Below are 22782 nucleotides of genomic sequence, written 5' to 3'. Positions count from 1 at the left end.
ATGACATTAAAAGGCCAAGTAATTAAAAAAACAGAGTGCTGAAAAACTGATTTGAAGACTCGTGACATCATAATGGGTTTCCAGGAAATAAGTAGGGACTTCCTGCATTTCTTTTTCTATAATCCTACTTACAGTAGATGTATGTCACAGTGCAGCAGAGGGTGTCAGCTCTACTATACAGTATACTGCAGGGCTTTACAAATAAATAAATAAATAAATAAATAGTAGTAATAATAGTCTATCAAGAATGTATTTTACTTGTGAAGACATGAAAGATTATTTTAATGCCTGCAAACAGCATGCTTATAGAAATAATGATATATATATTCTGTTGCAAAGTAACACAAAAAAGTGATCCATTAACACAGTGGTTTCCAAACTTTTTTGAATCACGGCGCACTAGAATATCAGATTTTTTTCACGGCACCCCTAGGCCAAAAATTTCTTATTGAGAAATTAAGAAAGAAATATTACATTAAGTAGATCGCGTTTATATGTCATCCTTAGGGTCAGTTGTGTGGTGAGGGACAAGATTTGCTTCTGTTTGGCCACATATTTTACGACTGGCAGCCACCAGCACTGGTTTTGCCTATTATATTGACCATGAATAATTTGAATTGGTCCTGGACCACAAACCCAGGGCACCCCTGCAAGTGTCCCGAGGCACCCCAGAGAGCCACGGCACACAGTTTGGGAACCTCTGCATTAACCACTTAACTGACAACTTATTTAGCCAAAAACTGCTCTGAAATTGTCGGGGGTTTTTTTATGAGTGAATTAGGTGAAGAACATGAATTTGAGCCTATCCAAAATGATTTTAGTTTAAAAAAATAGTTTTTTTTTTTAAATTGTTAAAAATATATTTTGACAAACATCGAAACATCGATTGGGAACATCGCAACCATCGGAAACATTGCGACTTTCATTTTAAAAGCTGGGACAGCCTCCAGGTACACAGGGGGGTCTGGGGGAGGTTAATTTACACTTCCCCAGCGGCTGCTATTGTCTGCAGCCGCTGGAGGGGGGGTCCTGCCATGCTGACTGATCAGCAATGATTGGCAGCACGGCAGACATAGGGGGAGAGTGCAGCAGCAGCGGAGGGAAGTGTCTCTTCCCTGTCGCCGCTAACACAGTTTATCTGACTGGTCGCATCCTGTGTGACCAGGTCAGATTAAGCACTTGCAGGCATGGTCGCATCTGATGCGACCATGCCAGGCAAGTGGTTAAATCAAACACTGGTTTGAAGATAAGTGAGGGCATTAACAAAAATGGAATGGGTTTGTTGGGTCGACCCTATTTAGGGTGACACTTGTTAGGTCGACTACTATCGGTCGACAGGCAGCAGGTCAACACCTGGAAAAGGTCGAAATGGACATCAGGTCGAGATGGAAAAAGGTCGACATGAGTTTTTTTTGTTTTTTTTGGGGGGGTTGGTGTCATTTTGTTCATAAAGTGACCGGTAATCCCAATTAGTGCACCGAGTCCCCTGGCATGGCTCGCAGCTTCAGGCAAGGTGCCTCCCTCCGCTACCGCTGCACTCGGCACAGGTTACTATTCCCAATCGTAGTCCACGTGGATCGTAAAGTATGAAAAAGTAAAAAAAAAAATTAAAATGGTGAAAAACTCATGTCAACCTTTTCATGTGTCGACCTTTGCCATGTTGACTTAACGCCCATGTCGACCGAATGCATGTCGACCAATAGTGGTCGACCTATTAACTGTCGACCTAAGCACCGCATCCCTATAAAAACTGAAGCACAGAAAGTAAAGAGATGAAGACAACAAGTGTCTGGTTTTATACATGTTCACCACATGTGCTTATCTGCTGTACTAACTAGAGATGAGCGGGTTCGGTTTCTCTGAAACCGAACCCGCACGAACTTCATGTTTTTTTTACGGGTCCGAGCAGACTCGGATCCTCCCGCCTTGCTCGGTTAACCCGAGCGCGCCCGAACGTCATCATGACGCTGTCGGATTCTCGCGAGACTCGGATTCTATATAAGGAGCCGCGCGTCGCCGCCATTTTCACACGTGCATTGAGATTGATAGGGAGAGGACGTGGCTGGCGTCCTCTCCATTAGAAATTAGATTAGAAGAGAGAGAGAGATTGTGCAGAGTCAGACAGAGTTTACCACAGTGACCAGTGCAGTTGTTGTTAGTTAACTTTTATTTATTTTAATATAATATATCCGTTCTCTGCTATATCCGTTCTCTGCCTGAAAAAAAACGATACACAGCAGCAGCCAGTCACACAGTGTGACTCAGTCTGTGTGCACTCAGCTCAGCCCAGTGTGCTGCACATCAATGTATAAAAGGCAAAGCTTATAATAATTGTGGGGGAGACTGGGGAGCACTGCAGGTTGTTATAGCAGGAGCCCCCAGGAGTACATAATATTATATTAATTTAAAATTAAACAGTGCACACTTTTGCTGCAGGAGTGCCACTGCCAGTGTGACTAGTGGTGACCAGTGCCTGACCACCAGTATAGTAGTATATTGTTGTATGTATTGTATACTATCTCTTTATCAACCAGTCTATATTAGCAGCAGACACAGTACAGTGCGGTAGTTCACGGCTGTGGCTACCTCTGTGTCGGCAGTCGGAACTCGGCAGGCAGTCCGTCCATCCATAATTGTATTACAATATATACCACCTAACCGTGGTATTTTTTTTTCTTTCTTTATACCGTCGTCATAGTGTCATACTAGTTGTTACGAGTATACTACTATCTCTTTATCAACCAGTGTACAGTGCGGTAGTTCACGGCTGTGGCTACCTCTGTGTCGGCAGTCGGCAGGCAGTCCGTCCATCCATAATTGTATTATTATTATAATATATACCACCTAACCGTGGTTTTTTTTTCATTCTTTATACCGTCATAGTGTCATACTAGTTGTTACGAGTATACTACTATCTCTTTATCAACCAGTGTACAGTGCGGTAGTTCACGGCTGTGGCTACCTCTGTGTCGGCAGTCGGCAGGCAGTCCGTCCATCCATAATTGTATTATTATTATAATATATACCACCTAACCGTGGTTTTTTTTTCATTCTTTATACCGTCGTCATAGTGTCATACTAGTTGTTACGAGTATACTACTATCTCTTTATCAACCAGTGTACAGTGCGGTAGTTCACGGCTGTGGCTACCTCTGTGTCGGCAGTCGGCAGGCAGTCCGTCCATCCATAATTGTATTATTATTATAATATATACCACCTAACCGTGGTTTTTTTTTCATTCTTTATACCGTCGTCATAGTGTCATACTAGTTGTTACGAGTATACTACTATCTCTTTATCAACCAGTGTACAGTGCGGTAGTTCACGGCTGTGGCTACCTCTGTGTCGGCAGTCGGCAGGCAGTCCGTCCATCCATAATTGTATTATTATTATAATATATACCACCTAACCGTGGTTTTTTTTTCATTCTTTATACCGTCATAGTGTCATACTAGTTGTTACGAGTATACTACTATCTCTTTATCAACCAGTGTACAGTGCGGTAGTTCACGGCTGTGGCTACCTCTGTGTCGGCAGTCGGCAGGCAGTCCGTCCATCCATAATTGTATTATTATTATAATATATACCACCTAACCGTGGTTTTTTTTTCATTCTTTATACCGTCGTCATAGTGTCATACTAGTTGTTACGAGTATACTACTATCTCTTTATCAACCAGTGTACAGTGCGGTAGTTCACGGCTGTGGCTACCTCTGTGTCGGCAGTCGGCAGGCAGTCCGTCCATCCATAATTGTATTATTATTATAATATATACCACCTAACTGTGGTATTTTTTTTTCTTTCTTTATACCGTCGTCATAGTGTCATACTAGTTGTTACGAGTATACTACTATCTCTTTATCAACCAGTGTACAGTGCGGTAGTTCACGGCTGTGGCTACCTCTGTGTCGGCAGTCGGCAGGCAGTCCGTCCATCCATAATTGTATTATTATTATAATATATACCACCTAACTGTGGTATTTTTTTTTCTTTCTTTATACCGTCGTCATAGTGTCATACTAGTTGTTACGAGTATACTACTATCTCTTTATCAACCAGTGTACAGTGCGGTAGTTCACGGCTGTGGCTACCTCTGTGTCGGCAGTCGGCAGGCAGTCCGTCCATCCATAATTGTATTATTATTATAATATATACCACCTAACCGTGGTTTTTTTATACCACCTAACCGTGGCAGTCCGTCCATAATTGTATACTAGTATCCAATCCATCCATCTCCATTGTTTACCTGAGGTGCCTTTTAGTTCTGCCTATAAAATATGGAGAACAAAAAAGTTGAGGTTCCAAAATTAGGGAAAGATCAAGATCCACTTCCACCTCGTGCTGAAGCTGCTGCCACTAGTCATGGCCGAGACGATGAAATGCCAGCAACGTCGTCTGCCAAGGCCGATGCCCAATGTCATAGTACAGAGCATGTCAAATCCAAAACACCAAATATCAGAAAAAAAAGGACTCCAAAACCTAAAATAAAATTGTCGGAGGAGAAGCGTAAACTTGCCAATATGCCATTTACCACACGGAGTGGCAAGGAACGGCTGAGGCCCTGGCCTATGTTCATGGCTAGTGGTTCAGCTTCACATGAGGATGGAAGCACTCAGCCTCTCGCTAGAAAACTGAAAAGACTCAAGCTGGCAAAAGCACCGCAAAGAACTGTGCGTTCTTTGAAATCCCAAATCCACAAGGAGAGTCCAATTGTGTCGTTTGCGATGCCTGACCTTCCCAACACTGGACGTGAAGAGCATGCGCCTTCCACTATTTGCATGCCCCCTGCAAGTGCTGGAAGGAGCACCCGCAGTCCAGTTCCTGATAGTCAGATTGAAGATGTCAGTGTTGAAGTACACCAGGATGAGGAGGATAAGGGTGTTGCTGGCGCTGGGGAGGAAATTGACCAGGAGGATTCTGATGGTGAGGTGGTTTGTTTAAGTCAGGCACCCGGGGAGACACCTGTTGTCCGTGGGAGGAATATGGCCGTTGACATGCCAGGTGAAAATACCAAAAAAATCAGCTCTTCGGTGTGGAGGTATTTCACCAGAAATGCGGACAACAGGTGTCAAGCCGTGTGTTCCCTTTGTCAAGCTGTAATAAGTAGGGGTAAGGACGTTAACCACCTCGGAACATCCTCCCTTATACGTCACCTGCAGCGCATTCATAATAAGTCAGTGACAAGTTCAAAAACTTTGGGTGACAGCGGAAGCAGTCCACTGACCAGTAAATCCCTTCCTCTTGTAACCAAGCTCACGCAAACCACCCCACCAACTCCCTCAGTGTCAATTTCCTCCTTCCCCAGGAATGCCAATAGTCCTGCAGGCCATGTCACTGGCAAGTCTGACGAGTCCTCTCCTGCCTGGGATTCCTCCGATGCATCCTTGCGTGTAACGCCTACTGCTGCTGGCGCTGCTGTTGTTGCCGCTGGGAGTCGATGGTCATCCCAGAGGGGAAGTCGTAAGCCCACTTGTACTACTTCCAGTAAGCAATTGACTGTTCAACAGTCCTTTGCGAGGAAGATGAAATATCACAGCAGTCATCCTACTGCAAAGCGGATAACTGAGTCCTTGACAACTATGTTGGTGTTAGACGTGCGTCCGGTATCCGCCGTTAGTTCACAGGGAACTAGACAATTTATTGAGGCAGTGTGCCCCCGTTACCAAATACCATCTAGGTTCCACTTCTCTAGGCAGGCGATACCGAGAATGTACACGGACGTCAGAAAAAGACTCACCAGTGTCCTAAAAAATGCAGTTGTACCCAATGTCCACTTAACCACGGACATGTGGACAAGTGGAGCAGGGCAGGGTCAGGACTATATGACTGTGACAGCCCACTGGGTAGATGTATGGACTCCCGCCGCAAGAACAGCAGCGGCGGCACCAGTAGCAGCATCTCGCAAACGCCAACTCTTTCCTAGGCAGGCTACGCTTTGTATCACCGCTTTCCAGAATACGCACACAGCTGAAAACCTCTTACGGCAACTGAGGAAGATCATCGCGGAATGGCTTACCCCAATTGGACTCTCCTGTGGATTTGTGGCATCGGACAACGCCAGCAATATTGTGTGTGCATTAAATATGGGCAAATTCCAGCACGTCCCATGTTTTGCACATACCTTGAATTTGGTGGTGCAGAATTTTTTAAAAAACGACAGGGGCGTGCAAGAGATGCTGTCGGTGGCCAGAAAAATTGCGGGACACTTTCGGCGTACAGGCACCACGTACAGAAGACTGGAGCACCACCAAAAACTACTGAACCTGCCCTGCCATCATCTGACGCAAGAAGTGGTAACGAGGTGGAATTCAACCCTCTATATGCTTCAGAGGTTGGAGGAGCAGCAAAAGGCCATTCAAGCCTATACAATTGAGCACGATATAGGAGATGGAATGCACCTGTCTCAAGTGCAGTGGAGAATGATTTCAACGTTGTGCAAGGTTCTGATGCCCTTTGAACTTGCCACACGTGAAGTCAGTTCAGACACTGCCAGCCTGAGTCAGGTCATTCCCCTCATCAGGCTTTTGCAGAAGAAGCTGGAGGCATTGAAGAAGGAGCTAACACGGAGCGATTCCGCTAGGCATGTGGGACTTGTGGATGCAGCCCTTAATTCGCTTAACAAGGATTCACGGGTGGTCAATCTGTTGAAATCAGAGCACTACATTTTGGCCACCGTGCTCGATCCTAGATTTAAAGCCTACCTTGGATCTCTCTTTCCGGCAGACACAGGTCTGCTGGGGTTGAAAGACCTGCTGGTGACAAAATTGTCAAGTCAAGCGGAACGCGACCTGTCAACATCTCCTCCTTCACATTCTCCCGCAACTGGGGGTGCGAGGAAAAGGCTCAGAATTCCGAGCCCACCCGCTGGCGGTGATGCAGGGCAGTCTGGAGCGACTGCTGATGCTGACATCTGGTCCGGACTGAAGGACCTGACAACGATTACGGACATGTCGTCTACTGTCACTGCATATGATTCTCTCAACATTGATAGAATGGTGGAGGATTATATGAGTGACCGCATCCAAGTAGGCACGTCACACAGTCCGTACTTATACTGGCAGGAAAAAGAGGCAATTTGGAGGCCCTTGCACAAACTGGCTTTATTCTACCTAAGTTGCCCTCCCACAAGTGTGTACTCCGAAAGAGTGTTTAGTGCCGCCGCTCACCTTGTCAGCAATCGGCGTACGAGGTTACATCCAGAAAATGTGGAGAAGATGATGTTCATTAAAATGAATTATAATCAATTCCTCCGCGGAGACATTGACCAGCAGCAATTGCCTCCACAAAGTACACAGGGAGCTGAGATGGTGGATTCCAGTGGGGACGAATTGATAATCTGTGAGGAGGGGGATGTACACGGTGATATATCGGAGGGTGAAGATGAGGTGGACATCTTGCCTCTGTAGAGCCAGTTTGTGCAAGGAGAGATTAATTGCTTCTTTTTTGGGGGGGGTCCAAACCAACCCGTCATATCAGTCACAGTCGTGTGGCAGACCCTGTCACTGAAATGATGGGTTGGTTAAAGTGTGCATGTCCTGTTTTGTTTATACAACATAAGGGTGGGTGGGAGGGCCCAAGGATAATTCCATCTTGCACCTCTTTTTTCTTTTCTTTTTCTTTGCATCATGTGCTGATTGGGGAGGGTTTTTTGGAAGGGACATCCTGCGTGACACTGCAGTGCCACTCCTAGATGGGCCCGGTGTTTGTGTCGGCCACTAGGGTCGCTTATCTTTCTCACACAGTCAGCTACCTCATTGCGCCTCTTTTTTTCTTTGCGTCATGTGCTGTTTGGGGAGGGTTTTTTGGAAGGGACATCCTGCGTGACACTGCAGTGCCACTCCTAGATGTGCCCGGTGTTTGTGTCGGCCACTAGGGTCGCTAATCTTACTCACACAGTCAGCTACCTCATTGCGCCTCTTTTTTTCTTTGCGTCATGTGCTGTTTGGGGAGGGTTTTTTGGAAGGGCCATCCTGCGTGACACTGCAGTGCCACTCCTAGATGGGCCCGGTGTTTGTGTCGGCCACTAGGGTCGCTAATCTTACTCACACAGCTACCTCATTGCGCCTCTTTTTTTCTTTGCGTCATGTGCTGTTTGGGGAGGGTTTTTTGGAAGGGACATCCTGCGTGACACTGCAGTGCCACTCCTAGATGGGCCCGGTGTTTGTGTCGGCCACTAGGGTCGCTTATCTTTCTCACACAGCTACCTCATTGCGCCTCTTTTTTTCTTTGCGTCATGTGCTGTTTGGGGAGGGTTTTTTGGAAGGGACATCCTGCGTGACACTGCAGTGCCACTTCTAGATGGGCCCGGTGTTTGTGTCGGCCACTAGGGTCGCTTATCTTTCTCACACAGTCAGCTACCTCATTGCGCCTCTTTTTTTCTTTGCGTCATGTGCTGTTTGGGGAGGGTTTTTTGGAAGGGACATCCTGCGTGACACTGCAGTGCCACTCCTAGATGGGCCCGGTGTTTGTGTCGGCCACTAGGGTCGCTTATCTTACTCACACAGCGACCTCGGTGCAAATTTTAGGACTAAAAATAATATTGTGAGGTGTGATGTGTTCAGAATAGGCTGAAAATGAGTGTAAATTATGTTTTTTGAGGTTAATAATACTTTGGGATCAAAATTACCCCCAAATTCTATGATTTAAGCTGTTTTTTAGGGTTTTTTGAAAAAAACACCCGAATCCAAAACACACCCGAATCCGACAAAAAAGATTCGGTGAGGTTTTGCCAAAACGCGGTCGAACCCAAAACACGGCCGCGGAACCGAACCCAAAACCAAAACACAAAACCCGAAAAATTTCCGGCGCTCATCTCTAGTACTAACTGTGCATAAATTGCACCTGATTTATGCTAAAAATGTAAAATAGGATGATGTTTAGACCTGCAACTCATAATATTATAAACATGTCCCCTTCTGACCCAAGCCTAAGTTTTCCGGATGAATAAAAATGTTCTGTGTACCCAGTAATTACATGTGTGAGGAAATCCACACACAATTTTAACTTGTGTAATAACCCTCCCTCCACACAACATGGAAAGCCATGGTGGTTCCATTCCAGTGGTTTTACCATTTGGGAGAAACTCACAACACAGCACCTTCATACTCAGAGATTACAGCATGGCTTTCCACTGTAACAGCTGAGTCAACATGTAGCACCTGCAGGATTATGCATACTGAACCATGGCTGGTGCATCAGCAGACTGCAGAAGATGACTCTGGGTCGAGGGATGAATTTATCTGAACTTTCACTCTTTATTATGGTTTTGCTATTTACATATAAAGAGGAGGATTTATTATATAACACTGTTTTGTAATAATATTTAAAGCTCATGCTCACAGTCTGAGATGTAGTCCCAGCTAGGAACTTTCACAACAAGCTGGACCTAAATTCTGCTATGCACTATGAAGTCTGCATTCTCAATCTCACATGTAGGGAGGTGTACTAAGCCTTGCAGAGTGACAAAGTGGAGAGAGATAAAGTACCAGCCAATCAGCTCCTAACTGCCATGTTACAGGCTGTGTTTGAAAAATGACAATTGGGAGCTGATTAGTTGGACGTTTAGCTCTCTCCACTTTATAACTCTACAAGGCTTAGTACATCTGCCTCTATGTAAGATTTAAATGAAGGCAAGAATATATTATAATGGGGCCTATTTATCAAACAATATTTGCTAGAAATTTCCCCCAAAACATCTGCTCTCAGGGGATGTATGCAAATATTAAGTATTCCCCAAATGTACAATGGAGGGACTGCAGATACCCCATAGAGAGCAAGACGCCTGGTGCAACTGAGACACTCCAATCAGAATCAGAATCAGCTTTATTGGCCAGGTGTACTCACGTACACTAGGAATTCTTTGTGGTACAATGCATCGCCAAGCAGCAACATGAAGGGGGAATACATAGCATACGAAGGGGGAAGAACATAGCATACATTACACACATTACACGTATGAGTTGATACTGCACATTGCAACTGTACAATAGACTCAACATATTAGACATATTATACACGTAGGACTAAACACAAAGGCTGCTTGGCAGAGCAGCACCGAGGCAGCCATCCGCGGCGCCAACTAGAACTCAAACAATGCACATAATACAGAAGATTTAAGTATTACATCAAAAGATAAACTGCACAGACAATAAAGACAGAAAGCATAATGCAGGGTTGGTGTAAGCATTTTGAGTAATAACCTCCAGGGGTTGTGTATTCCACCATCACAAGGCACCAGGTGCGGCAGCCATCTTAGGCGCTCTGCGTAGGATTACCCAGGGTGGAATAGTCCACCCCTAGAAGAGAACACAAAACGGGGAGATTGCAGAGTCCTTAGGTTCAGAGTAGGTTTCCAATAAAACCATCAGGTCCATGTATTTTTCATCCCATCCACAAGTTTACCAGATAAGGCAGCCATGTTGGGCGCACTACGAAGGTTACACAGTGGGAGATGAGCCATACAAGGGCCAAATGCATTCACGGGAAAACTGACACGAGTGTGTCAGTGTGTGTGATCAGAAAAAAGCCAGACCAAGAGGTGTGGCATACTGTATTTCTCTTTTCTGTATCTTGTTTGCATAGCAGATGATGCAAAACACCATCACAGTGTACTAGAGAGGCTTTGCTGCGACTTTATGCACAGGAATTAGTTTTACAAAGTGGCTGACAGATGAGAAATAGCCGAGGCCTCTGCACTATAGAACTTCTTACATAGATTTTAGACTCAGTCGCACACAGATATACAAATGACGCACATCTAATTGATCAGTGTAACCTACCAAAGTTGTTTTGTTACTTACAGTTTTATTTATGCGAATAAGATGCACATTTTCAGTGGCGCTCCGAGACGGGATATTTGCGATGACTTCAGCAAGTGCTGATGACACCTATGTGCTGTATTTATGCCTCATCTGTACACAGCATTTCCTCTACCAAGGATACTGCAGTCTGCAGGTCAATCACATTTCTCTACAAAGGGTCATGGTGATCATGCAGGGAACTGACAGCGGTGCCCCAGTCCACTAATAGATATGCAAAGGACAATTAAAAGTCACATTATAAAGGGAATACACTTTATGCCATCTCAAAACAATTTGGAGCTATTCTAATGTCTGCTAAATAAACACAAGGGGGCATGTGTAATAGGGTCCGAGTTTTCTGGAGGTGTGGGATTGCCTGCCGATGTCGAGTTGTTGTTTTTAAAGCGGCAGTCGTTTACAAGGCATGGTTTTGCCTAGTAAATGATTGCCCATTTAAAAAAAAACTTCAGAGCTCAGCCAGCATCCCGCACCTCCGGAAAACTCGGACCCTATTACATATGCCCCCGTGGCCTTCAATCTGCATAATATGCCTGTTAACCTGACCTTTATCTTTTCTTTCAACATCCTTATTTATATATTTTTTTTCCTAATATAAAATGATAAATTTTCCACAACCCACCACATGCAAACACTGGATATCACTGAGTTTCCTAATTCAGAAATAATGTATGTACTCTTCAACTCTTTAATCCCCATTGCATTACTGGGATTTATTTACAGAGAAATAAAAATATTGTAAACTTCCTTTTAAGATGGGAACATTTAACTTAAAACTTCTGATAGAACTAGAGGTTACCTACCTGCAATCATGATTCATCCACAGTTTGCTGATCTGGCTGTTCTGAGTTGTCTGTGTTGTTATAAGAAGAGGTCCTAACTACGTATCCACAAAACATTGATGATCACATTTGAATTTATCAGCGAATGCATAGTGTGCAGCTTATCTTTGCTTTACCACATCGCTACTTTGTGTTACTTGTCTGATACCAAGATGCAATAAGGGTTTGGTGTGTGCAGTGGAAAAAACAATGGGCCTAATTCAGACCTGATCGTAGCAGCAAACTTGTTAGCCGATGGGAAAAACCATGTGCACTGCAGGGGAGGGAGAGGGGATATATAACATGTGCAGAGAGAGTTAGATTTGGGTGGGTTATACTATTTCTGTGCAGGGTAAATACTGGCTGCTTTATTTTACACTACAATTTAGATTTCAGTTTGAACACACCCCACCCAAATCTCACTCTCTCTGCACGTTATATCTGCCCCCCACCTGCAGTGCACATGGTTTTGCCCAACTGCTAACAAATTTGCTGCTACGATCTTGTCTGAATTAGACCCAATATTATTTTAAACTGATCCAGTGGTAAAACTAAGACACCAGTTTCCAAATCATTCACTGATAATTCTCATCAGTGATCAGAAAAAAGCCAGACCTTACATTCATAGATACAAGAATCCACAACACTGCAATACAGTGATGTAAAGCACTGTGACATGATTATTCATTTATCTTATAAGGTAACATGTACAATACACTGTATTTTTTAGATACATTCTTCTTGATCAATTCAGTTTGCAATATATATTTTGGTAACTTTTCCATATCAGTTATGCAGTGACCTCAGCATTATACAATCAGCATTATTAACACTTACCAAAATGGACATAAAATACAGTTTGGTCTATTGGCAACTCAGGTATCTAATGGTGGTAAGAAAACCTCTGCAGGAATAGCTGGAACCCAAGTTGGCTAAAGACTACCTGTCTATGGTTATGGGACAGCTGTTGTGTAAAATTCACAGGTTATAGATTTTGTTACATGGGGTCTAAAAGCCAATAAATGTCAAGCACATTACAGAAATCTACAATGATTAGATACATGCATTGTATTCCAATATCTTCTCCTTTTACAGTGTAGTCAGTGGAAAAACAGCCAGGGATAAGCCTAATCTGTTTTGTGTTCATATACATGAAAAAGATTTACTAAATATAAGAAAGTAGAGAATTTGTCCATTGCCAGAGATTAATAGAAGTTGTTTCGGTCATTAAATGACCCTAATGACACACACCATGGAGACATCTTGTACAGGAAATATAGAAATATAAATTAATCAAGCTATTGGGAGGCCATGTTTAAAGAAATGCTGTCCCTTTAGGTAATGGTACCCAGGTGGAGGATCACTATTTTCCTGGCTACATCTGCCAAAGTACATATGGAGGGAGTGAGAGGTGGCAATCTAAAATACATTGGCACTTTACTTGCAACAGTCCTGCTATAATTTACAGTATGAACTCTCCATATCATTTGTATCATATACACATTGGCTGCACTGAAAAATACCTTCACTACACCCTGAGGTATACACATACACACTTCTTTTCAACCATTTGTTTTGATTGTGACATCCAAACTTTTAATAACTTCTTTAATACATCAGGTACAACTCTCCAACCTGTGGAAAAAGATATGCTAAAACACACAAAACACGGTACTGTATAAAGCCCCTATCAGCTTCAGAGACAACTGATGCTGCTTGTATGTGTGTACCTCTGCCGCTCAAGTTTTCACTTAGTACCCCTGTATACTGTATTGCACCACCAAGCATTTCCTTGCCTTCTGGGTAATGGTGCAAAATCCTTTCACATATACAGTACGGCTTATTCCCAGGGCTGCCTCTGTGAGGAGCTACATCCTTTTACCCTTACTGTACTCACCCCATATTAGACCGCCCCCTTGACTCCCTTCGCCCTAGTCGCACAAATTTGCGTATATGCCAATTTACATATGTTGTACTACACAAACTGATTTATGGGACATACTTGCTAATTATCAGGTTTCAGTCCCTAGAATAATAATTTTTTGATCACTGCTGTTCACAGCAATAAGAAATCATACATCGCCTGAATGTACTATTCTTTACACGCAGAAACAGGGTCTCAGAAAGGACCCCGTCCCTGAGTTGTGTAAAAAATGTGTGTGTGTGTGTGTGTGTGTGTGTGTGTGTGTGTGTGTGTGTGTGTGTGTGTATTAGACAATATTTTGAAGTACTAAGTACAATATTTTGAAGTACTAAGATTGCAGATGTATTAAGCCTGGAGAAGTGATAAAGCAGTGATAAGTGTAAGATGCTAACGAACCAGCCAATCATTATGGGTTTGAAAAATGACAGTTACTAGCTGATTGGCTGGTGCGTTATCACCTTCTGCTTATCACTGCTTTATCACTTCCCCAGGCTTAATACAAATACTGCAAATTCCTTATTTTGCATATTGGGTGCACTTGTCACTATGGGGTTGATTCAGACCCTGACGTGCAAAAATAGCTATGAAGTGTATGCGCATGCGCAGATGTGCAGAAATCACTTCATAGCAAGGTTCTCTTCAGAACGAAGTTTAAGTTCTGGAGGGGGGACAGGGACGGGGTGTTGATGCCGTGTTTTGAGGGTGACTATGCTCCGTTTTAGGGGTGCGGTTCGGACAACGGAGGCATGTCTGTACTGTTGGAGGGGCGGGCCGCGGCTGGTGTGTGATGTCACATGGAGCAACTGTGACCCTTAACATGGCGAGTAGCCGTCCAACTTCGCAGCTAGCGTGCGCAGGAAGAGGGCTACTCAAAACATGCAAAAGCTTCACTGCTGTCCGATGCTCTTGCATGTCTGAAATCATGTCTGAATTAGGCCCTATGAGCGGTATAAGATCCCATTTAATATTTAAATAATATTCTGAAATACATACTGTATCTAATTTGCTTTTCTATACAGGATACAGTATGGTGACAGGTATCCGGATGACAGGTTGACCTCAATTAGGTCAACAGTCATTAAGTCAACCACTAATGGTCGACATGCATTAGGTCGACATGGTCAAAAGGTCAATATGGTCATTATGTCGACGTGAATGATCGATAGGTACAAAGGGTCGACAGAATTTTTTTGTGGGGTAATTTTTTCAACTTTTTCATACTTTACCATCCACGTGGACTATGATTGGGAATAGTAATCAGCAGTAGTGGAGAGAGGCACCTTCCTCGAAGCTCACTCACCATGCGAGGGGACGTATTACACTAATCGGGGTTCCCTGTACGCTTGCGAAGAAAATGACACAAAAAATTTAAAAATGTTGTCAACCTTTTTTTGTTTTGACCATTTGTCATGTCAACCTTTTCCTGTGTCGACCTTTTTACTATGCCGACCTTTCACATGGCAACATTTTCTTCATGTCGACCAATAGTTGTTGACCTAATGACTGTCGACCTAATTAGGGTTGCCCTTGCAATCCATACCTATTTATATATCCATACCCATATATATCTATATTTATATAGATATCTTTATCTATCTAGGCGGGGAAGAGGGTGATGTGAGGGGGGAGGATGAAGGGCAGCTGTGGAGGAAGAGGGGAGGTACTTATGAAGTGGGAAGTGAGAAGGTCGCGGGGCTGGTCTCAGAGGAGGAGCTGGCTCACAGTAAATATCCATACACTGTAGAGGCTGGAGCTGGGTGCAGATCGGAGGAGGGCCCTGGAGGTGGGCGGAGAAGGGCTGTGGGGAGGAAGGGGGTGGAGCAGTCATAAAGGGGATTATCTTCGTCTTGACAGTGCCCGTGGTAACCCTAGATGGTGCCTTATTACCCAGTACAGTGACTGGCACTTCTCAAGTATTTAGGGGTGTGAGCCGCCCACTTGATTCCCCGATTCCAACACCTATGTGACAAGTGTATTCCGCCTACTGTTGCCACAGTAATCCAGCTGAAATATTACTGTAAAAATGGCTACACCTCATTGACATTTCTGTATGAAGGCAGATAACTATATATGTGCAATATTCCTCACTACTTACCATTGCCCATGCTGTAACTGATGCTCTCTGAGCTGGGCCAGGGGCGATCAGAGTGGGACTGCAATTTTTCAGGGATCTACTTACACAGTATGTGGCCTGCTGTGGTAAAATAGTACCATAATAGTATTATACTGCTATTATACTACAGTAAACAGTCATGGATTTGCAGCATTATATCCCACTGCCATTTGACTTGCAGTGGCTGGGCACATCACATTCTCAGCTGTACCAATTCAGCTCTAATGAGTGGGATGGGTTACATAAAATCTACAACTTTAATTTCAATAGATTTTTGTAATGCCAAAAATCATTGCAAAAAGTTAAATAATGAATATTCTTTTGACATTTGGGGGGTATTTATCAAAGGTTGGCAAGAGATAAAATTGTGAGAGATAAAGTACTAACCAATCAGCCTCTAATGTACATTTTACAGGCTATTTTTGACAGAAGCTGATTGGTTGGTGCTTTATTTCTCACAATTTTGTCTCTTGCCAAGATTTGATAAATACCCCCCCCCCCCCCCCTTTAAATTATACAGATTATGGGGTATATGCAATTCCGGGCGAATTGCGGCAATTTTTCACCCGTTTTTTAATTCAACACAATTCGACCGTCGAACTACGGCCGGCGGGTGCCGGAATTCGACATATTCAATAAAAAACGGATTCGACAGTCCCGCTGTCGAAAAATGGGCCAATTGACGGATTTTGATTCGATTTTTAAAAATGTCAAAAAAACTGTAAAAAAAACCCAAAAAAATTGCGTGGGGTGCCCCCTCCTAAGCATAACCAGCCTCGGGCTCTTTGAGCCGGTCCTAGTTGCCAAAATACGGGAAAAAAACGGACAGGGGATCCCCCGTATTTTAACAACCAGCACCGGGCTCTGCGCCTGGTCCTGGTGCAAAAAATACGGAGGACAAAAAGAGTAGGGGTCCCCCGTATTTTTTGTACCAGCACCGGGCTCCACTAGCTGGACAGATAATGCCACAGCCGGGGGACACTTTTATACCACTCCCTGCGGCCGTGGCATTAAATACCCAACTAGTCACCCCTGGCTGGGGTACCCTGGAGGAGTGGGGACCCCTTCAATCAAGGGGTCCCCCCCCAGCCACCCAAGGGCCAGGGGTGAAGCCCGAGGCTGTCCCCCCCATCCAAGGGCTGCGGATGGGGGGCTGATAGCCATGTGTAAAAATTAAAGAATATTGTTTTTTGCAGAAGAACTACAAGTCCCAGCAAGCCTCCCCCGCAAGCTGGTACTTGGAGAACCACAAGTACCAGCATGCAGGGGGGAAACGGGCCCGCTGGTACCTGTAGTTCTTCTGCAAAAAAATACCCAAATAAAAACAGGGGACACACACCTTGAAAATACAACTTTATTTCACACATGCCGACACATACATACTTACCTATGTTGACACGCCAACTGCCACGTCTCCAATGTCGACGAATCCTGGGTACCTGAAAATAAACTTAATACTCACCTAAATCCAGTGTCCAGTGATATTTGTAATCCACGTACTTGGCAAAACAAAAAAAAACGTATTTACCCGATCCACACGGACTGAAAGAGGTCCCTTTCCCCGAATGCTGTCACAGAAGGTCCCTTCAGCCAGTCAGGGAGCGCCACGTCGTGGCACTCTCCTGATTGGCTGTATGCGCGTCGGAGCTGTCAGACGCGCGACGCGCAGCGCACAGCCCCCTCCATTATCTTCAATGGTGGGAACTTTGCGGTCAGCGGTGAGGTCACCCGCGGTCAGCCGCTGACCGCGGGTAACCCCACCTCTGACCGCAAAGTTCCCACCATTGAAACTAATGGAGGTGCTGTGCGATGCGCTGTCTGCCAGCTCAGACGCGCATAGGGAATCAGGAGAGTGCCAGTACGTGGCGCTCCCTGATTGCCTGAAGGGACCTTCGGTGACAGGAGTCACAGGGGGTGTCAGCATTCGGGGAAAGGGGTCCCATGTGTAAACATGGGACCCCTTTCAGTCCGTGTGGATCGGGTAAATGCGTTTTTTTATTTTGCCAAGTACGTGGATTACAAATATCACTGGACACTTGATTTAGGTGAGTATAATTTTATTTTCAAGTACACCCCATGGATTCTACTTGGACAAGTGGACCGAACGTTGTGTCAACATAGGTAAGTATGTGTGTGTGTCGACATGTATGTAATAAAGTTGTACTTTCAAGGTGTGTGTGTCCTGTTTTTATTTGGGTATTTTTTTTTGCAGTAGAACTACAGGTACCAGCGGGCCCGTTTCCCCCCCGCATGCTGGTACTTGTGGTTCTCCAAGTACCAGCTTGCGGGGGAGGCTTGCTGGGACTTGTAGTTCTGCTGCAAAAAACAATATTCTTTCATTTCACAAAAGGCTATCAGCCTCCCATCCGCAGCCCATGGATGGGGGGGACAGCCGCGCACGCATTTTTTTTTCTGATTTTTAACCCATTCCATAAAAAAAAAAAACTATCGCTGTCTGTGGCTGAGTAGCAATACTACTACAGTAGTAACACAGCTGTGCTGAATGTATCAAGAGCCCTTTCAGCTAAGCAGCTAATGCTAGCAGATATACAGTAGATATACAGTTAGTATATAGTATACAGTTCTGTCTTACAGAATGAGAAATACATTCCTAACACAATTAGCAGGTTTAGCAACAAAACACAGCTGTGATATCTAGGCATCAGAAATCTCATGCAATATAGTATAATAAACCTAGATGATTCACTGTAATAATATATACACTGAGCTGAGCAGATGAGCTGTGCTGCTGTGTGGAGAAGCAATCAGGTCAGGGGAGAGGAAGGGTCCCGGGGTGTGGTGCAGGTTCTCGCATGGAAACTTTGCGTTGTTCCCCGCCCGGGGGTGTGGCAGGGATTGCCTTTTTGGGAGGGGGTGAGGGGGCTTGGAATCCCCGAGGAATGAGGAATTTTCCCGATGTGATGACCCCTGCTGGAGAGAGCCAGTGCTATGGTACAGAGGGGTGTGGTATTTTGCATGGATCCTCTTATAAACCAAGCCTTAGTTGTACAGAACTAGAGAAGTTTGCTCAGCTGAGGGTGACAGCGCTGCTTCCTCCCATCTATGGTATCACGGTGCTAAAAAGTCTTTCTTTTCCCTTCTCTCCTCTCTCCTCTGCCTCGCCCTCCCGATCACACCCCAGGGTGTCCTGTACACTACACCCATCATCAGAGACCAGGGCAACATCTACAAACCCAACAACAAAGTGATGGCAGACGACAGTGAGAAGGCTGCCCGCGATGTGCACACCAAGGAGATCGACCTGGTTAACAGAGACCCCAAGCACCTGAATGACGATGTGGTCAAGGTGAGCCGAGGGGGTGGGTGGGTGCGGGCAGTGACTGGCAGCGGCTCCTTAGTGCTGCTGCTGCTGGAGGCTACATTTACTCTGTGTGTAATTCCTGCACTGTTACTGAGAACGTTCTCTTATCTAAAGTTATCCTAAGTATATTTACCCAGGGACCTAATGTAATGTAATGTGCTGTACTCTGTAGTTTATGACACACGCCTGCTTTCAGGAGACATCCTCCGGCGTGCTATTATATAGGCAGTGTGGAAGTAGCCCATGTCTACGGTGCCACCTTTGTATTCAGCACCCGGATCAGTAGGTGACCTACCGCAGTTTGTGCTAGCAGCTGAATAAAGTGCTGCATCTATGAGTTTTGGAGGGATGAAACCACAGGCTGCCTACAAAGCTACAGTACAACAGGCTTAGGCAGTGTGTGACTCTCCACCTGCTGTGGAACTACAAGTCCCAGCATGGTCTTTGTTAATCATACTGCTTATTGAGCTATACCGTATTGATGGAAACAAATGTAAGATTGCTTCTGCTTAGAATAAAATTGTCATCCAGAGAAGACTGCAGAGTTGGGAGGGTTGAGTCACTGCCTGTTATAATCAGCCCTTGTACAGACTTTATATAATATGTTGGATCACCCTGCATAAAAGCTGAGGTCACATTGGCTTTAGCCAGTGTTTTTCTACGTGGTCAATTGTTTCGGACAAATTGTTAATCCACTACATATATAAACCTGTCAGGGATGTGTCTGTGGTTCCTGTCTGTGCTTGAACTTGGAAAAGCAACCAAGGGATATTCCAGGTGAGAGCTTGGGTTTAATCTCTTTATTTGTATTTTTAACATTTCCTTTGACATCAGTTTTTTGCCAAGAACCAAAAGTTCAGTGTTACTCCCAAATGACCAAATTATAAAGGAAGGCATTGTTCTGACTACACAATCTGTACGCTAAAGAGCACAGAAATAGGGGTGGAGCACATTAACATGGCAACCCATTTTCTTTTTCTTTAGTCGTCACAGGATAATTACTATTGTATAGATTGGAAATCATAGCCAAGTATAAAATCCTACATACTCAATAATACCAGTGGCACCATCAAATAAAAATAGATCATGTAAATAGAAATGTATCTAATTAACTTCTTATATCTACTCTTTCACAAAGTCATAGTGAATATATCTTAAGGGAAATAACAGCAACAAGGCCACTAAATAAAAGAGCAATGACATCTAAGAAGTGAGCCAGTGGAGAAGTTGCCCATGGCAACCAATCAGCATTAAAGTAACATTTATAATTTGCATACTCTACAATTGTACAGCCGCTTGGTTGCCATGGGCAACTTCTACATAGGCTCACTGCTCCACTCTTTTCACTGCTTCATGAATAGACCCCATATGATATGTCCCTCCATGACCCCCTTACCTTCAATGATTAGTACAATGAGATCTAGTATCACATTGTAAATGAAAGCCTTGTTTTTAATATATTAATATATAATATTATTTTATATAGTGATAGGGCACAGAGGACTAGATTCAGCAGCGCAGTGTAACAAGAAATGTTACTAAGTAGCGGAACTAGCGGCGGTGCAGCAAGTGCAGTGCACCTGGGCACATCAATATGAAGGGACCTGGTGCCAACAGCAGTCAGCCAGCTACTAATAATGAGCCAGACTGACTCATTATAGTATGCAGATGGCCACTGCATGACACAGCACCTGCAGGAGGAGAGAGGGGCCCACCCCATCATCTCACTACCGGCTCCTCCTGCCTGGAGCGGTCATCCTGCTGTTGCCTCCGGTAATCCTTCTGACGTCCCTGGCTGGAGAACCAGGAAGGGAGAGAGGAGCTGTCCTGCCTGCTGCTGCCTGCACGCTCACTAGTGCTCGTGCTTGGGAGGAGATGATGCTGCTGCGGAGCTATCATGCTTTTTTCTGTAGTGGAAGAGATAAGGACCTGGGTCCTTCTGGGGATAATGAGAAGGGAGGGTTGGTCAGCGGAATTATTCTCTTTGTGTCCCATAACATGCGCCCTCCCCATAAACATTTTAAAAATAAAACATTTGCTCATGCCCAAAAATGGTGTGTGGCCTCACTACAGTGGGTGTGGCCTTGAAGGGAAAGAATATCTTACACCCAGGGCCAGCTACAAGGAGATCAAAGGGGACACCTGTACCAGGCCCAGTGGCGGATCTTGCCACGGGCAAGCAGGACGTCATGACTGACGTCTCTCCCATAGATCCGAGGAGAAGAGCGGCGCCGGTCTGCAGGGTCTGGAAACAGGAGCGGGGTACAGTAAGTATACTTTTTTTTTTAATTTTTTTTTCCAGCGGCGCTACAAATGGGGGGCGTGACTGACCACGCCCCCATGTTAAGCCACGCCCCTAACGTTTGCCCGGGGCGCCGCAAGGGCAAGAACCGGCCCTGACCAGGCCCCAAGGATTAGAGCGGCCCCTAGGATACGACGTTTAGTGCTCGACAGGGATGTGAGCCGTCTTGTCCAAATATGGTGTGGGTGCAACCTCAGAGTGACAGAAGCCTCTCACACATAGTCACTGTGAGGCGCAAGTGTGCATCTGCTCTACCAGGTCCAGCTCTATTGCATGTGGTTATGGGACATGGAGGCAGCTCAATTGGCCAGGATTCCTGTGCCCTGTGCTGGTGCTGACCTCTTCTGGTGGGGTGTGAGGGGCGCATGGTACCTGCTGTGCGGTGTTTAGGTCTGGATACTTAGGAGTGAGGCACAGGTGAGTCTCTCCCCAGGGTAAGAGTGGATTGGTGAGGGGATACAGGGATTTGGGATGGGGTAGGTGAGCTGGGAATGCAGCATGGAGTCATTAGGGCCCCATACACTACAACGATATGTCTGAGGCTGAAGTCGAAGGCGATGTCCCTTGAACTGCCCGGCAGCTTACCGGGCGGCAGGATCGCGGACGATACATTGTATGCGGTCCTTTTGTATACAATGTATCGTATGCGATCCCAGCCATGCCTGTGGGGGCGGACATGATCTTTAGTGCAGCACATTCAATCTAGGGGATCTGATCCGATGCTCACGGGAACGCGCATCGGATCGTAAACACCTCTAAATGCCCGATTTCACCCGATATATCGGCACGAATGCCCGAAAACGGATGAAATCAGGCATTATCGTTCTAGTGTATGGGGCCCTATTGGGGAGAGACAGACTGTTGGGTGTGTCGGAGGAAGGCGATAGGGAGAAACAGACTGTGGTGTGTGGGGGAGGAAGGCGATACATATTGATATATGGGTATAGATAATAAATAAATAAATATATATATATATATATATATATATTATATATATAGTTTCTTATATAGCTCAGCAAATTCTGTTGCACTTCAATATATATACATTTTAAATATAATCTGAAGGGGCCCCAGAGATATCACTGTACAGGGCCCCAATATTTCTGTTGCCAGCCCTGCTTACACCCCAGTTATTGATCCTGCACCCCCAGACATTGGCCACCACATGAAAAAAAAATCCTGATTCATGGCCCTTACATTATTTGTCATTTTTCCTCCTTATAGTAATGCCCCTTACACATTATGGCACACACCACAATGCCCTTACACATTATGCCACACAACATAATGCCCATTACACCACACACCAATATGCCCCATACACATTATGCCGCAAACAGTAGCGGATCTTGCCACAGGCAAGCAGGACTTTTGCCCGGGGCACCGCCTTGCGGAGGGCGCCGGTGCCATCCGGGGGGTGCCGCACCATGGAAAGATCCGCTGCTGCTGTACCCCCCGCTGCCGCTGCCCGCTGTGAAGGGAA

At 45.0% G+C, this 22782-nt stretch overlaps 1 protein-coding gene across 1 annotated transcript in view; it reads left to right on the top strand.

The window, feature by feature from the left end:
* The window catches only part of CAV1 (caveolin 1), a 73911-nt gene that overhangs the window by 1783 nt on the left and 49346 nt on the right, over positions 1-22782 (top strand). Inside the window, exon 2 of the mRNA XM_063927237.1 lies at positions 18818-18982. Within this exon, the coding sequence (XP_063783307.1) occupies positions 18818-18982 (165 nt within the window). The remainder of the gene's footprint in view (positions 1-18817; positions 18983-22782) is intronic.

This window comes from Pseudophryne corroboree, chromosome 6 (assembly GCF_028390025.1).
Source record: "Pseudophryne corroboree isolate aPseCor3 chromosome 6, aPseCor3.hap2, whole genome shotgun sequence".
Taxonomy (NCBI): domain Eukaryota; kingdom Metazoa; phylum Chordata; class Amphibia; order Anura; family Myobatrachidae; genus Pseudophryne; species Pseudophryne corroboree.
Note: the sequence above shows the minus strand (reverse complement) of the source record. Positions and strands in the feature narration are given on the sequence as shown.